Here is a 16,423-nt window from a genome sequence, read left to right as displayed (position 1 = left end):
GCATAACCTACAATGCTGGGTTGCAGCATGTCGTTAATGTGGAGCAGCCTTGTGATTAGGCCTCCAGTTTTACAGCAGAGCGCGTGGTCGATGTTGAAGCTGCCGTTGCCACAGCCGTCGCATGATTGCGGCATGGCGTTTGGTGTTCTATGGTAGCGTATTGACAGCGCATCTCTGAATTCGTATGGGGATAGATCGAAGTGATCTTTTTTTGTTGGAATAACCGAGAGCCAATTTGAGGCCTTCGTTTTCATCTTGGCTGCGATGGATCTCTCGATTGCTCGTTTTTTGTTAGGTGTAAATTTTGCTAGGGTAGATTCTAGAAGTTTATTATCAAGGTCTTCTTTTTCTTTGCGGCCATCTTTGCGAGCATCTTTTATGAATGTATAGTGATCTGAAAGAACAATCTCTTTATTTTCGATAAGGGCTTCCGTGAGAGCTGTGCAGCTTTTTTTCGAAATTTCATAATTTAAATTAGTAGCATTAAAAGGGTCGCTAATAGCCAAACCGCCTTTATTTATAGGTAGGGAGAATAGGTCGGCTTCAATAGGGGAGACGTCACTTCCAAAGAGCGTTGGGAGGAAGATAGTGCGTAGGGCATGTGTTAGTGGTTCAAAGAATTCGTGGGAGTTTTTCAGGACACGTAGTAAGTATGACCATTTGAATTGAATTGCTTTGGTGAGGGCAGTGTAGGCAGCTTGCGGAGAATCCTTGCAGATAAGAGATATTTTTTCAACGGTGGAGACGAATTTATTTACATTATTTTTTATGAAATCCTCTTTTCCTTCACCAATGTAGCTTCCCAGGAAGCGAGATCCGGTGACAATAGTTAGATTAGTACCCTTGAAGATCTGATGAGCTATTTGTTTGTCAGATTCAGATACTATGAGCAATGTCTTTTTGGCTTGCGGAAAGTAGCCAAAGGATGGTCCTGTCATATTTATATTGTTCCACCAATTTCGTAGATTTTTTAGGCTACCCTGTGCTGAGGAATCGTCTGCATACCAAGATTGTATGGTATTTTCATCTTTCATTTTGTTTATGATGGGCAGAGTTGCAAGGGCATACAGAGGCATGGCCAGTGGGTCTCCTTGAGTTACCCCTTCTCTGCTGTATAGTCTCATGTCGGAATCGCGAATAACCAGTTCCGCGTGACCATTGTATGTATTATACAGAAACCGGGCGCAGTGTGGCCAATATATTCTTGCTTGCCAAAGAGCCAGTTGTCTATTGACAGCATTAAATGCATTATTTGCATCAACAAGAAGCATTCCCCAGTTTGAGTTAGGTTGACAATTATTTTGAAAGATGTCATTCATTGCGTGTATTGCACCTTCAATGCCGCTACTGAGGCCACTACAGAGTTGTGACTGGCCACATGCTTCCGTTACTTCGGAGCCGGTAGCTAAGATCATACATTTTGATAAGATTCGACGCAAACATTCGCCGATGCCGATGGGTCTCACTCCTGGGGATTTATCTAGGGCTACGAGACGACTTGACATTAGTGCTTGTATTTGATTCCAAGGAATGTATTCGTTATTCAGTTTCATGGTTAAGTGTGCTACAGAATTTCTGAGATGTAAACTTGCTTCTCCAAATCTTAGGAGGAAATCCTTCCAGTTTTCAGAGGTTGTACCGGTTGGGCCTCCGCCACCATGTAGCTTTCTGGCAACTTGTTCCACGTGATAGTTAGTTATGTCGACTTCGAGTAGTGGCGGCATTTCCTTGAGGTCCTCTGGAAGAGTAAATAAATGAGGATCGGGCGTTATGGAGGGTGGGTGTTTGTCTTTCAAGACATCGCCGACGGTTTTTCCTGTGTTGTCTATTTCATCGTCGGTGTTAAGGATTTTGCTGGAGTCTTTCGTTAATAACCAGTTTACGGCTTCGCGTATTTTGCCTCTTAAAATTAAGCGTGTAAACATTTGTGTTACATCGTCATTATGTTTCTTTCGGTTGTATGAATTGCGAAGAGAGTTGTCAGATTTTGTTGATTCGGCTAGTAAGATCTCGTAGTGTTCATCTGTCCATAACTTTAAGCGGCGCTCAAGCAACCGGTTTATGTCTTTCGTTTGTTTAACATTCTTGTCTCTTTGTAACATGACTGCTATAAAAATTAGTACCCGTTCTGATGGGTATACGGAGTTGGTTAGCAGTTCTATTTCGTCGGCAAGAGTGTGAATAAATTTCCTGCTAACGGTACTAGAGGAAGGGAGATCGTAAAGCTTGCCGCGGAGAGTACATACTTTGTCCCAACGTGTTTGCCAGATGCCGTTTTTCGCGCCCCTGTCATTGAAGTACGGGGAGTCAAAGGCTTCTTCAAGTGGAGATCTTGGTAACTGTTGTTGTAGTGGAGGCACTTGAGACGAATGTTGTGGCTGAGGTGAGTTTTGAGAGCCGTGAGCGGAGCGTATGTGGCGTTGTAGACCTTTGCTTTTGAACGTTTTGGAGCAGGTTGGGCATGTTGCCATGTCGGCGTTCTCTTCCTGACATGTAGGATTATTGCGCGTGGTATGCATTTTACTAATTTCAATATTACAAAGTCATTTTGTCTGTATAAGTCCACTTGATCCAAAGAATATAATAATATATCCAGGGCCTTACCCCGGACACCGTAATGTTCAAGCTTCGCCGCTATTAACTCATGGTCTACTAGGTCGAATGCACGAGACAAGTCGAAAAATATAGCAGCAACGTAATTTTTTGCCTCTAGATGGTCTAATACGGTTTCCAGTAGCATGCGCACCGCGCCTAGGGTTGATCGGCCCGCGCGATATGCATACTGGTCACCGCAGAGTACACCTTTGGTATTGAAAAAATGTGCAAGGCTATTGCATAAGCCTGATTCAAATATCTTGGACAGTGCTGGAACAAGTGATATTGGACGATAATTTTTCATTGTATCCCTACTACCTTTTCCCTTGTAAACTGGGGTTACTCTGATTTTTTTAAGGGATTCGGGATAATTACCACTGAGTATTGCGTCATTAAAATGTTCACATAGTTGGTGAAGAAAATTGTGCGGTAAACTGTGAAGTATAGCTGTCGGGAAGCCATATATATCCTTAGTTCCTTTCGCTTTGACCGACTTTATGATTGTCAATATTTCCTGCGTTGTGAAAGGAGCCATGAACATTGTGGATGAGTAGGTAGCGCGGAGTAGGCGAAGCGCTTCCTGTATGCACGGGCGCAGAAGGGTGTCGTGCACCACGCTTAGGTAATGTTGGTTGCCATGTTCGCCGCACACCGCTCGACGCAGCACGCAGAACTCGTCCCTAGTAACTCGGCCTTTGTTGGTCTCAGCCTTAATGACGTCCCAAAGGGCACGAGTCTTATTAGAGCTACACTCAATTTTATTATTTATGAACGTTTTTCTTGTTCTATTTAATAAAGCATTATGTTTGCATGTATAGCATTTAGTAAACTGTATAAGATTTTGATTATCTGGGTAGTGTCTAACTAGCATACCTAATAATAGAAGGAATTCCTTGCTTTTAGTAGTTTCCGGATTCGACCACATCCTATCCTTCGGTCTAATGGGTACCTTTTTAACTGGGCAAAACATCTCAAATTTACTAAGTAAACCTGTAATAGACCGGGAGATAGTGACACATTTTACTGGGTCATTTGTACCAGTATGGCGGTTCGTCAGGGGTCTAAGTACGTAATGAACGAAATAAAAATGATGGTCATAGCGCTGGTACCGGCGGCCCAATCGCGTGGTCGTTAGTCGAACGTGTCGGATAAAATACGAGTGTCGAACGATTTGTTCCACAAAAATCCTTGTATTTTTCGATAGTCCATAAAAAAGAAGTAGACGGTAGCGTAATGCCATACTTCTCCGGTGTGACTTACAGCCCGCCATACTGAGGCGAACACATTAATTAAAAATAAACAATTCAATCATTTGTGCCAAGCTAATTTTTGCACAGGTGATCATCGTCGAGCAGCCATTCATGGACATCACCATGCCATACTTTTCGGATGGTTCCAAATGGCCGCCATACCGCCGCAAAGGAGTTAATTTTTTTTTTATTGCTAAACGATTTGTACCATCTTGTAATTTTTTTTCAAGACTTTCTGTGTGATCATAAATGGAAATCTCATAATGCCATACCTGTAGGAGGTGGCAAATGTGTACAAATTTTTTTTTTTTCAAGTATGGTGCCCCTTTTTCCCCCTATTAGAAGTATGGCAAATATAATAATGGTCACATTGCATCATATAATTTCCAAAAATCCAAATGCCATACTGGTACAAATCGTCAAAAAATTGTTTTTTGTTTTAAGTCTTGGCTTAAGTCTCACAGTCGTCCGCCCCTTAGTTATAATCTGAAATATTTTTTTTTTAGGTATAATTGTATCCAAACAAACAGAATATGATGATGCCATGCTGTAAAAAATTATTTTACGTATACATAGTCGTATTTTTGAAACGTGTCGATTAATTAAGTTTTTCAAGTATGGCAGCACTTTTTCCCCCTACTATAAGTATGGCAATTATAATAACGGTCACATTTTATCAAATACTTTCCAAAAATTTAAATGCAATACTGGTACAAATCGTTTACCAAAAAAAAAAATTAACTCCCTTGCGGCGGTATGGCGGCCATTTGGAACCGTCCGAAGAGTATGGCATGGTGATGTCCATGAATGGCTGCTCGACGATGATCACCTGTGCAAAAATTAGCTTGGCACAAATGGTTGAATTGTTTTTTTTTTAATTAATGTGTTCGCCTCAGTATGGCGTTCTGTAAGTCACACCGGAGAAGTATGGCATTACGCTACCGCCTACTTCTTTTTTATGGACTATCGGAAAATACGAGGATTTTTGTGGAACAAATCGTTCGACACTCGTATTTTATCCGACACGTTCGACTAACGCCCACGCGATTGGGCCGCCGGTACCAGCGCTATGACCATCATTTTTCTTTCCTTCGTTACGTGCTTAGACCCCTGACGAACCGCCATACTGGTACAAATGACCCAGTAAAATGTGTCGCTATCTCCCGGTCTATAAACATTGCATCGAAGCCGCCTGTATTATGTTGCGAGAAACTAGACCAGTCAGTGTTCCTTACATTTTCAAAAAACCGCGCTAAGTGCGTTTCATTAGTTATTCTCTTAGTTACATGCCTAGTCTGGTTATATGATGACACTATCGACATTTTAAAGCAAACGGCACAGTGATCACTTAGGCCCGTGTCCAGTGGATAAGTCGAAATTAAATCCCTAGGAATATCACTGTACACATGATCTAGGCAAGTTTTAGACTCACCTTGAATTCTGGTTGCAAAATTGACCATTGTATATTCAACCCTGCCAGGGTTTATAAACTGTAATAAGGATTTCTTATTTGTAGCCGTTATTTGGATAACTGAATTCGCAAATTTCTCAAAAACCGGGCAAGTGCGAGTTGGACTCGCGCACGAAGGGTTCCGTACCATAAAGCAAAAAAAAAACGAAAAAAAATGCAAAAACAAAACGGTCACCCATCCAAGTACTGACCACGCTCGACGTTGCTTAACTTTGGTCAAAAATCACGTTTGCTGTATGGGAGCCCCACTTAAATCTTAATTTTATTCTGTTTTTAGTATTTGTTGTTATAGCGGCAACAGAAATACATCATCTGTGAAAATTTCAACTGTCTAGCTATCACGGTTCGTGAGATACAGCCTGGTGGCAGACAGACGGACGGACGGACAGCGAAGTCTTAGTAATAGGGTCCCGTTTTACCCTTTGGGTACGGAACCCTAAAAATTATGTGATTTGATAAAAGGCAAGATTGTATTTTTTCATCTACGTAGGTATTTTTTTAAACTTGTTTCAACATAAAATTATTATTTATTCTTATAAGCCTAGTTGCAAAAGGCGTCTCCCATGTTGTTGTCCCAAGTACGCTCTCTTCACGGCACGATCCTCTCCCATTCTCTCTAAGTGTCCAAGACACCACTGAATTTAGCCGCTTTTGTCTCTCAATATTTCGCCACTATATCGGACCACATCCTTATTTCTATGGTAACAAAATTATATTACGATATTTGGCTGACTGTACATTTGCTTATTTTCATTAGGTCGCTCAATAATATCTGTACATGCACTTTAATCTACCTACATAACTTACTATCAACTTTGTATTTTTGGCCCATCTCAGCATTCTCAGCCCGTTCCCCGGACGAATGGCAATGTTTGCCGAAGCCGTGAAAGTCAATCTGAATAATATAACTCAAAAAGAAATTTAAATCAACAAAATACAAATTATTAATAATATGATAATATTACTTTGATTGATAAGTCATATATGGCATAAATCACTCACTCGTATGGGCTAGCTAGACTAAGGTTGAGGTTGACATCACTTTTTATTTTACTTCGTATAAAAACACGTAGAACTAACTGTATACCAACATAACAAACATAATTTTGGTTACTTGAAGTTCGAAACGAAACCAACCGAGAGTTTCCGAAAATAGCCGATAGTAGTAAAATGAAGAATGTTATGAAAATTTCTTTTGCTTATTGTAAACTAGCTGTTGCCCGCGACTTCGTCCGCGTGGAATCTTATCTTCAACATTTTACATCTTTAGTACCTATAATTTTCATATCCAAGCAATGTTGAAATTAAGTACTTTTCTTTTTTAGCAAGTTGTATGAAGTTTTAAGTTTAGTGGATTTTGATGTTGGTCGCTGAAATTACTTTTCTTGTATTCTCATAATAGGCCCTTATACAAAGATTCAAGTTCCGCACTCACAAAATATCTGATCTCCATACAAACTTGCAACCCTTTTCTCATCACTTTGGGGGATTATTTTCAAAAATGCTTGAATTAGTTTTTATGTTTTTTAATTTAATACCTTTTTTTTTGCAAAAAAGTTCAAGTTCCTAGCTTAAAATTAAATTTACACCCCAAGACGAACTTTCATCCCCTTTTTAACCCCCTTAGGGGTTGAATTTTTAAGAACGTTGCAATTACTTTTTTTTGAAATCGGCTATTATGTTTTTCTAAGAATATTCAAAGCCTTTGTAATGGATTCAAACTTTCAACCCCTTTTTAACCCTGTTAGGGGATGAATTTTACAAAACGCTGAAATTACTTTTCTTGTCTTCTAATAATATCCCTAAATACAAAGATTCAAGTCCCACACTCGAAAAAATTTTTGATATCCATACAAACTTTCAACCCCTTTTTCACCACTTTAGGGGATGAATTTTCTAAAACGCTGAAATTAGTTTTCTTGTATTTTAATAATATATCTTTTAACGAAGTTTCAAATTCCTAGCTTAAAAGAAAACTTTAACCCCATACAAACTTTCATCCTCTTTTTAACCCCTTTAGGGGTTGAATTTCTCAAAATCGCTTCTTATCTCTTGTACACTTTATAAATGCAATCTGGTGTGCAAATTTCAACTTTCTGGCTATTGTAGTTTCGGCTCTGTGTTGATGAATCAGTCAGTCAGTCAGGACACTTGCATTTATATATATAGATAGATAGATAGATTAAATACGCATCGAAAGCGATAGTTTTTATGCTTTACTTATATTCTCATACTTAGATAATAGATTGGAATAGTTTTTCTTATCATACGTGCGTCGTATTTGAGAAACGTGTCAAAAATTTTTTTAGAAATTTGTAAGGCGCCATCTCGCTTCTTCCCTCGTTTTTTATCCCGTTCTGGTTTTTCAGTTTTATATATATGATTAGGGAAACTAAGTTCATAATATTACTAAATGCAATTGTATCCAATGTATCAACACGAGATTGTTTGTTTCTAAATAAATAAAATAAGACGCCGGATGCGGGTCCAAGGTCCAAACGGGAGGCCTATGTCCAGCAGTGGACGTCTTATGGCCGAGATGATGATGATCATGTAACGTATAAACAGTATCGGTTGAATAATTTTACGGTACGTCTCTCACTCGTCAACGTTAGTATCTCTCACAACAGTCTATTCGATGAATGTGTTCACTCGTGTGCAGTCCCGCTGATGGTGGTGGCGGGCGCGCACGCGCGCATGCTCCGCTCGGGCGGCGGGGCGGGCGCGGCGGCCGCGTGGCAGGAGCTGTGGCCCGCCCCCCCCGCGCCCGCCCCCCCCGCGCCCGCCGGCCCCGCCGCGCCGCCCGTGCCCGCGCCCGCGCCGCCGCAGCGCCCCGTGCCGCTGCTGCTGCGCGACCCGCTGGCGCTGCTCATGCACTTCCTGCTGCTGGCGCCGAGGGACCCGCCCTACATGCCTCCGCGTGAGTACCCCGCCCCGACCCTCCCCCTCCCCCTCCCCCTCCCGACCTATCGTGTCACGTCGGTAGTACAGTACTACACGGTCCGGCATTATTCTGTCGACAGAGCACTTCACGTGCATAGTGCGGGCGCTGTACGCGCTGAGCTACTACCAGATCGTGTGCCAGTTCCTGGCGTGCGCGTCGGCGGCGGGGCGCGTGGCGCTGGGCGGCGCGGCGGCGGGCGGGCTGGCGGCGGCGGCGCGGCTGCTGCTGCAGGCGCTGGCCGGCTCCGAGCTCTTCACCGAGGACGAGCCCGGCGCCAGCGAGGACGTCGACGTCGCGCACATGGAGCGACAGGTGCATGCTCTATTTCAAAACCGATACGGAAATCTTTTCTCCTGATGGCCCCTCGCCAGACAGAAATAAACAAAGAAAACTTTGATTGACTTTAGAAAGAAAATTGCACATTTTATTATCGAGAGCATTGCCGGTGTTTCGCTTTCGAAAAATTTAAGATGGATCACCGTCGATGCTCCCGATAGTACCCTGATTTCTCGATGACAATAGGTCCGATTTGGGGACGGGATGGGGTTCACAGTTGGTCTTGTTGTTATTATGACAAAATCTGAAACTTTAGAGAAGGGAAGGAATTCTTCAAATAATTAAGATAGATACGTCTTTTAAATATTCAAGGACTTTCGGTAAACACCATTTGAAACTATCGATGACGGCCATAAAATATTTTTTATTACGATCTGATTTAAATCATTCGTTTGTTCGGCCAGCTCCAGGAGCTGCTGCTGCCGTTCCTGCGCGTGTCGGCGCTGCTGCGGCACCACCTGTACGGCGGCGCGCTGCCCGCCGTGCCTTCGGCCGAGGCGGAGTTCCCGGCGCTGCTGCACTACCTGGAGCTGTGCACGGCGGCCGCGGAGGACGTCGCCGCCGCCGCGCTGCCCCAGCACGCGCCCGTGCTGGCGCGGGCGGCCGCCAGGAGGTACGTCCCGGGCTCGAGGTCGATCCCGCCCCTGCCCTACCTCCAACTGTACATCGAGGCCGTTGAAGATGTTCCACCCGCCGAGTTGCCGCTCCGCGCGGTCACTACGAGGAGGACCTTTAGTCTGGAGTTCTTCAAAGAAAAGTTTTTCCATAAGGTGGCAAGTTTCGGCAGTTCCGTAGCCGGCGGTAGTGTGACCCTGTGAGGTTACACATTACGCGACTCCGCAACCGAAGCAAAATTTGAATTTGTTATATTTTAATTTTCCCATTTTCTTCAGAAACATTTTCCCTTTAAAAAAAACTAAATTACATATTTTTTATGTTGCAGGCTTAGCCAAGCGGCCCGCGGCGGTCGTCTCGCCGTGCGTCGCATCCTCCGCTCCTTGCACGTGTCGTGGCTGCCGCCGGCGCTGCTCGCCCTGCCGCGCGACTACGACCGCCTCTTCTCCTACTACCACGAGCGCGTCTGCCTCCAGTGCGGAGCCGTGCCCAAGGAGGCCTCCGTCTGCCTGCTGTGCGGGACCCTGGTGTGCCTCAAGCAGCCCTGCTGCCGCCAGCACCAGGTGGCCGAGGCCGTGCAGGTGAGACCATATAAGGCTACCGAGACACAAATACCGCCGGGATGAGCATTACTCGCTCATTGCACTGTTTTTCAAAAATATGCTTTACATCAAGTATCATTTCCAAATAGCAGCAATAACTTTGCTTATCGTTGCACTACACACAACATACATCGTTGGCGCAGTCGGTAGGATCGCTGCTATATAATTGTAAAATTTACTTCTAATGCACATTTTGATTTAATATATTACTGTAAAAACATACACAGCTTACTCTTATTGACGTAAACAATACATTCGAGAGATGCCCTCCTAGTTTCAATCTAGAACAAAGTAACAAGCCTTTTAATGGCGGTAAAACTGTTAACTGGGACAGCTAGGAATAAGAGAATAACCGTCACGATGGTTAATTGGTTATAGGCACAGACCTATATCGAGTAGACGGAAAAAGTGTATGTACCTCGCGTGCCGAAACGACGATTATAAATCGTCGTTGCTTGCCGCGATGCTCAGTCCGCTCTCGACCGCTTTCCGTGTGTGACGTTCGGATGTGATAACAAAATTGCCCCTTGCTCGATAATAAACTGTTCAAACACCACCAAAAATGTAGGAGCTATTAATCAAGACATTTCCTTTCATTGGTAAGTACTATTTGCCCTAAAATATCTGTTATTATTTAAAAAAACAATTTATTTTGATGCTCAGTATTAATTTCATATAAACAGTAGCAGGCGACTCTGTGTCTAATGCTACTTTTCCATTGCGGCTTTAATTTGACGCGCCAGACTTGGCAAGCATTGAAAACCAGCAACGAAAATAAAACAATCCAAACTTGTCGAGACGCGTTCAAGGTTGATTTCTCATTCGTCTGTCAAAAGTAAGATATAGTGTTGTACCCTACGATTTTCAATGCCGAATTCTTAATCGATTGATTTGATTTTTTTTTTAATTGATTTTGATTTTGAATACAGAAAAAATGATAATTATTTTTTCAACCTACTATTTATGTAGCCGTGTGATAAAGTAGTAGTCAAAATGAAATCTGTACTGTTATCTTTTATAAATACGACACGCTTCTCTCTCTTTCTTTTTGCATAGATTTCTATTTGTTGTTCTTTTCTAAGTGCACTTACAAGGAAGGGTACCCAACTGTCCGACTCCGATGTGATTTATTTTGATATATGTTATAGAGTAGTCTAAAATAACGGACACGAATTTTTTTGTAGCTACCCAAACTCAACCTGTTAGGAGAAAATGGCCTTCAAAGTACTGAACATTGACCAAACCTTCTAATTTCTGAGAAGAGATTTGTTAAAAAAAATGATAATTAATTATTGGTTTCGTTATATGTTGGAGAACATGAATAAAGAATGGGGACGTGTTTTGTCATTTCACCACAAACTCGATTTTTTATATAAAAAAAATTATATATGTAAAATAAATAAATATATTTGAGTTGAGGTTGAGTTTGGGCAGCTAAAAAAAATACGTGTCCGTTATTTTAGACTACTCTATAACATATATCAAAATAAATCAATTCGGAGTCGGGCAGTTAGGTACTCTTCCTTGTTAGTTTCGAATCTTTTTTTTATTTTTTCATGACGTATTCGGCTAGCTCTTCTTTTGGCTTCTAAAATTTCTTCCTTGGTTTTATTTCGCGATTTTGATGTTTCCATAGCCTACAACAACATATATACTTAGTGAGTTATATCCAAAAAATTGAAAATTGTCTAAATTTTATACCTATACATGTACATATAAAAAAGTATTAGATACAATCTTTTTTTAGAATAAGTAATAAGATTTATTTTAAAAATTCAATTCAAATATTCTTTAGGAATCTAGTGATTCCGTTAAATATCATTCGGCTGTTTTTATCATTCGTCTGTCTGTATCATTCGTCTGTCTTTATCATTCGTCCGTCAGAAAATCGATGACATTCGCGTTAATCGATGATTTTTAGCGAGCGGGACCGCAGATATAAAATCTATGAGTATGAGCAAGACAGTTGAATCGTAGCGGGGCAGAGGGGCATCGGTGTCTTAGATCGGTTAGGACTTCCCATCACTAAATTGCGGCTGTGACGTCACAGTAGGTGGTAAAAAGTCGGCACGCTTGGTTTCGATATAAATCGACGAACTCTTTCCTTCTATCTCGATTATTGTTCTGTGGTTATAGGAACAATTTCCCAAATCAACTCTACTTTGCAAAAGATATGAAAATATCATTTTGTATAAATAAAAAATCGTTTGGTTCAGTGATGGTTTCTAAATGGAGTAGGATAGTAAATAACATGTATTATATTGCAGCACGCCATGGAGTGCGGAGGCGGCACGGGCATCTTCCTCGTGGTGACCTCCACGTACATCATCGTGATCCGCGGCCGCCGCGCCTGCCTCTGGGGCTCCCTGTACTTGGACGACTACGACGAGGAGGACCGCGATCTCAAGTGAGAACAGCTCTAGTTTCATACATACGATCTAGTGCTCATTTCACACTGTCCATGTCCAATGTTCTCAACAAATAACACTTTATTTTGTGTTTCGTGCCCGATTAGGAACAAGTGTTATTAATTGAGAATATTGGGCAGAATATTGAAGTTCCTTAAAAAATTCTTGAACATGACGAGGATCATGGTGACTTCCACGTGCATCACCGCGACCCCGTGTAAAAGTATTCCTCCCTTTTTTTCTTCATCGGTAAACCATATTATGCCTTTGGTTTATAGATTATCAGTTAAAATGTTTAAGAACTGATTTCCGTTTCGCTTTGGCAGGGTCGCCATGTAAAGTTGGGTGTTAACGAGGGAAACAGCTGCTTGCATACTAGTAGTAGTTTCTTAAGTTTCGGACTAGACGCCAAGCAGCTCATATATTTGATCGAGTTCAATTCAATGTATAAACGACCTTGTACGCCCGCTCGTCCGTCCGTGGCCTTCAGCGGTCAACATATACATCACATTAAATAAATGGTATTTGTTCCAGACGCGGCAAGCCGCTCTACCTGTCCAACGACCGCGCGGAGCTACTGCAGGCGCAGTGGCTGGCGCACCGCTTCGACCACACCAAGCGCACCTGGGTGTGGCACCGCGACTCGCTGTGAGGTACGTGTCGTGCACACACTAGTGGGAAACACACAGACAGTTTATAACCCACAAACCCTAGGGTTTCGGTGCTGTTCAAGGATATAGGTTCAATCGTTTTTGCTTGAAGGAGTACCACATTTATGGAAGTAGTTTGAGTCTTTCTTGAAGTTAAGAAAATGTATAATGTTAAATGTTATGTTCCAGAGCCCCTCTGAAGCTGCCCGGCTTCGCGACGACCCGATCTCTCCCGCGCCACTTGTTAGCGACCAAACGAACCTGCAGGAAGCCGTACATGCAAGGAATTTGATTTCATTATCACTTCGTATTTAGATATTATATTATTGTCACTATGACAAGCTTTGATCCTAGCGGATTTTATGTTGATTGCCATTGTGACAATGTACGAAGTGCCACAGAAATTAACTGTACTTCCTGCAAACTACGCCAATACTAACTAAACTGATCTAAATATCGGTCATATTTAACATAAAATATACAAATAGATGGCCCAACATTACAAGGTTCTATGTTTCACTTTTATCCAACTGAATTTTGAACATTGTCATAGTGACATTAAGTTGAATTTCAACTATCTTGGAAATGTAACATAGAACCCTGTAATATAGGGCCAGTGAAATGGCATATTCTATCATTGTTAGAACCACGCCGCTCGCTATACATTGAGTATTGCTTCAACGACATCTTTGTTAGATTAATGTTTATTTCTAGATGAAGCTAGGGTGTATATATTAGATAGCCTACTGTCAACGGCTGATGGAGTTGATTTGTGATTTTTATATTATATTTTACCCGATTTCGACGAACGACATAAATTATGTCAGATTAGATCTGTTTTTTCTCTGGCCGCTAAAATCGGCGGCCTTTCTATACTCGATAAAACCGAGCAAATGAAACTGAGACTCTATAGCGCTCTATAAAAGTTTTTGTTGTTTGCCCTTTTGTTGTCTCACCCGGGCATCATCTTTATCTATAGGACTGTTATGTCACTTACTTTTTAATCCTCTTGATCAAAAGTTGCCGTTCCTTCTTATAATTATATCAATTTCGTTTTATCCCGGCCACGACGGAGTACCGCAAGGAGGTGTGTTAGGTCCGGCGACGTATCTTGCGAACAAAATGGCGACATGACAGCAATTGTTTGTTGTATATCCGCCGTCAATTCGCTGGCTGTGAATGTAATTACTGTTGACTCGGTTTCCGACAACTTAGATGTAACATGTTAAATTATTGTTCTTTATTCTTACTGGGTTTCATATGTCCCACACCTTCGTGTCATTTTGCTGTGGTATGACCACATCGCATTGTTTTGTGCAATTCTTGATTAAAAATGCTTGGTTAAATATCTCAAAATTGTTACATAAATAACTTAACCCGCTGGAGTAGACAAGGTTTCTTATAATATTATAGACCATTCATACCATTATTTACTTATTTATATTCAACGCCAGTTTTACAAAAGTACCGAGTTTATTATTATGATCGCTTCTAACCTAATCATGTTGGTGTTAATTAAGTTTGTATAATAGTTTTACATACAGAGTTAATGCAAATAGTGTAACCATTGCCTCTGGAACTAGTTAATGTTTTGTGCTTGCAAGGATCGGTTGGTGATGTGTAACATCTTTAATTAGACAATTTTGAATTTGACGTCAATATAGGCATTTAAAAGCCGTTTATGCTGTCTATTTCGACACTAGTACCTGCGATCGATCAAGTGCCACGTATAAAATAATAATCGCTGGAGGCGCAGCGTAATTGTGTTACTTATCTTAATATTTGTTACTGTATTTTTTATTCAATAGTGTTTAGGATCTGATATATCTCGTGCAATCCGGATTTTGGCATTATTATATATTTATAGGTTACGGACCGTTCGGAGTCAAAACGTTATGTTGTTACTGAAGCGTGTTTATGCGATAAATAATTTAGAAATTTTAATTAATGTTTCAATTATGTAGAAATTTAATGTATTTTTGTAATCAACGAATTGCTGATCCTACGAACTTTGAATAGATTTTAGTAAAAGCTAGCATGCATATAAAATAGGACGTAGACAGTCAAAGACTGCGTTAATGTAAACAGTATGGAATATCTTCAAAATTATTTTCAATTACGTTTAGTTGATGTTTTATTTTTGACTGCCTATGTCCTTCAGTTTCGGTATGAAAAAAGTCTCCTTAATATACGCCTACTTGAGGTTACTTAGCCATAGGCATTGTTAGAACACTTGCTAAGTTGAACCCTACGTCTATAGCGACAAAGTCCGTTTCTCACCAGAGTGCTAGCACCAGCGACTAAATCAATGATTGTTAACTCTTGTATGTATATTGTTCATGTATATATTCAATAATTAAAGTTGTTGATATTTCAGTACTGTTTTATTTAACCGCAGTGTAACCTGATTTATTTAAATACCTTAAACCCCTTTTTCCCCGACGGTCTGGTTTTCACAAGCTTTTATTTAACTTGCAATGTATGTATGTATGTTGAACAGTTCACGTACATATGGGCTTGTGCACAAATCACGCACGGTACGATAGGGGGGGGGGGGTCACAAAAAATCACGACAGATCACGTTGGGGGAGGGGGGTATAAGAAAACCTCACGTGTATTTTTCTACAGTTAACGAAACTAAGAAAAAATACCTACCACATGAGTACACTTTTTCTCGGTTTCGTTAAACATAAATCTTCACTCCGCACTTCAAAATAGCGCGGAGCCATGACCGGTCGGATGGAAAAAAATCATAAAAATACACCGGAAGTTATGTGGGGGAGAGGGGTAGCCAAAAACCTCACCAAATATCACCAAGGGGGAGGGTCAAAAAGAAGCCGAAAATAACTCGCGTGATTTGTGCAAAACCCCTATGTAAGTTGGGTCACAATCTGACAATGCAATATTATGGTATTATCGAGATTATCTGATGATGGACACAGGAAGTGGGTACATATATATTAGTTACTGTACATATATATTAGTATGCTTGTTTGCCATTGCCACCAATGTGGTATAAAATAATAGGAAACCTGCGATAAAACAATGCAACCTAATTGTGTTTGGATTTGGGGAAGGTTGTTTGAAAAAGAAACTCATAATTGTTAAAAGTTTATATTATATTGTACATCAACTATGATTTGTTTAGAGGTAGAACATCCTACGCTTAAAGTAACGGCTACGGGTACGGTAGTAACGGCGCCGAGTCACATAGGCGGAGTTGATCGACAAATATCCAAACTACAATTATCCGACACATGCACGAGCCTTTACTACGAGTGACCTGGATGATGTCTGTATGAGTTAATTCCGCAGGTAACCTTGGACTAAGTATGATAACTGATAGTGCTACCGTTAAATTACCCAACTATAGTCCAAGAGATCCCAACTATGATCCAACGCTAACTATTTGAATGTCTTAAGCCTCCTCCACACTCGTGCGCGAATCGCGGCGCGAAGCCGCGAACGTGAGTGTGGCGTCGATTTTCGCAGACAGCGAAATCGACTCCACACTCACGTTCGCGGCTTCGCCCGCGATTCACGCGCATAGTC

At 41.3% G+C, this 16,423-nt stretch overlaps 1 protein-coding gene across 1 annotated transcript in view; it reads left to right on the top strand.

The window, feature by feature from the left end:
* The window catches only part of LOC134669924 (E3 ubiquitin-protein ligase Ubr3), a 113,253-nt gene extending 98,006 nt beyond the window's left edge, over positions 1 to 15,247 (top strand). The window contains exons 33-39 of the mRNA XM_063527540.1: positions 7,979 to 8,236; positions 8,340 to 8,572; positions 9,001 to 9,209; positions 9,540 to 9,792; positions 12,081 to 12,220; positions 12,756 to 12,874; positions 13,061 to 15,247. Coding sequence (XP_063383610.1) covers positions 7,979 to 8,236; positions 8,340 to 8,572; positions 9,001 to 9,209; positions 9,540 to 9,792; positions 12,081 to 12,220; positions 12,756 to 12,873 — 1,211 coding nt within the window. The 3' untranslated portion in view covers position 12,874; positions 13,061 to 15,247. The remainder of the gene's footprint in view (positions 1 to 7,978; positions 8,237 to 8,339; positions 8,573 to 9,000; positions 9,210 to 9,539; positions 9,793 to 12,080; positions 12,221 to 12,755; positions 12,875 to 13,060) is intronic.
* The last annotated feature ends 1,176 nt before the right edge of the window (positions 15,248 to 16,423 follow it).

This window comes from Cydia fagiglandana, chromosome 13 (assembly GCF_963556715.1).
Source record: "Cydia fagiglandana chromosome 13, ilCydFagi1.1, whole genome shotgun sequence".
NCBI lineage: Eukaryota > Metazoa > Arthropoda > Insecta > Lepidoptera > Tortricidae > Cydia > Cydia fagiglandana.
This window is presented reverse-complemented; position numbering and strand designations above follow the sequence as displayed.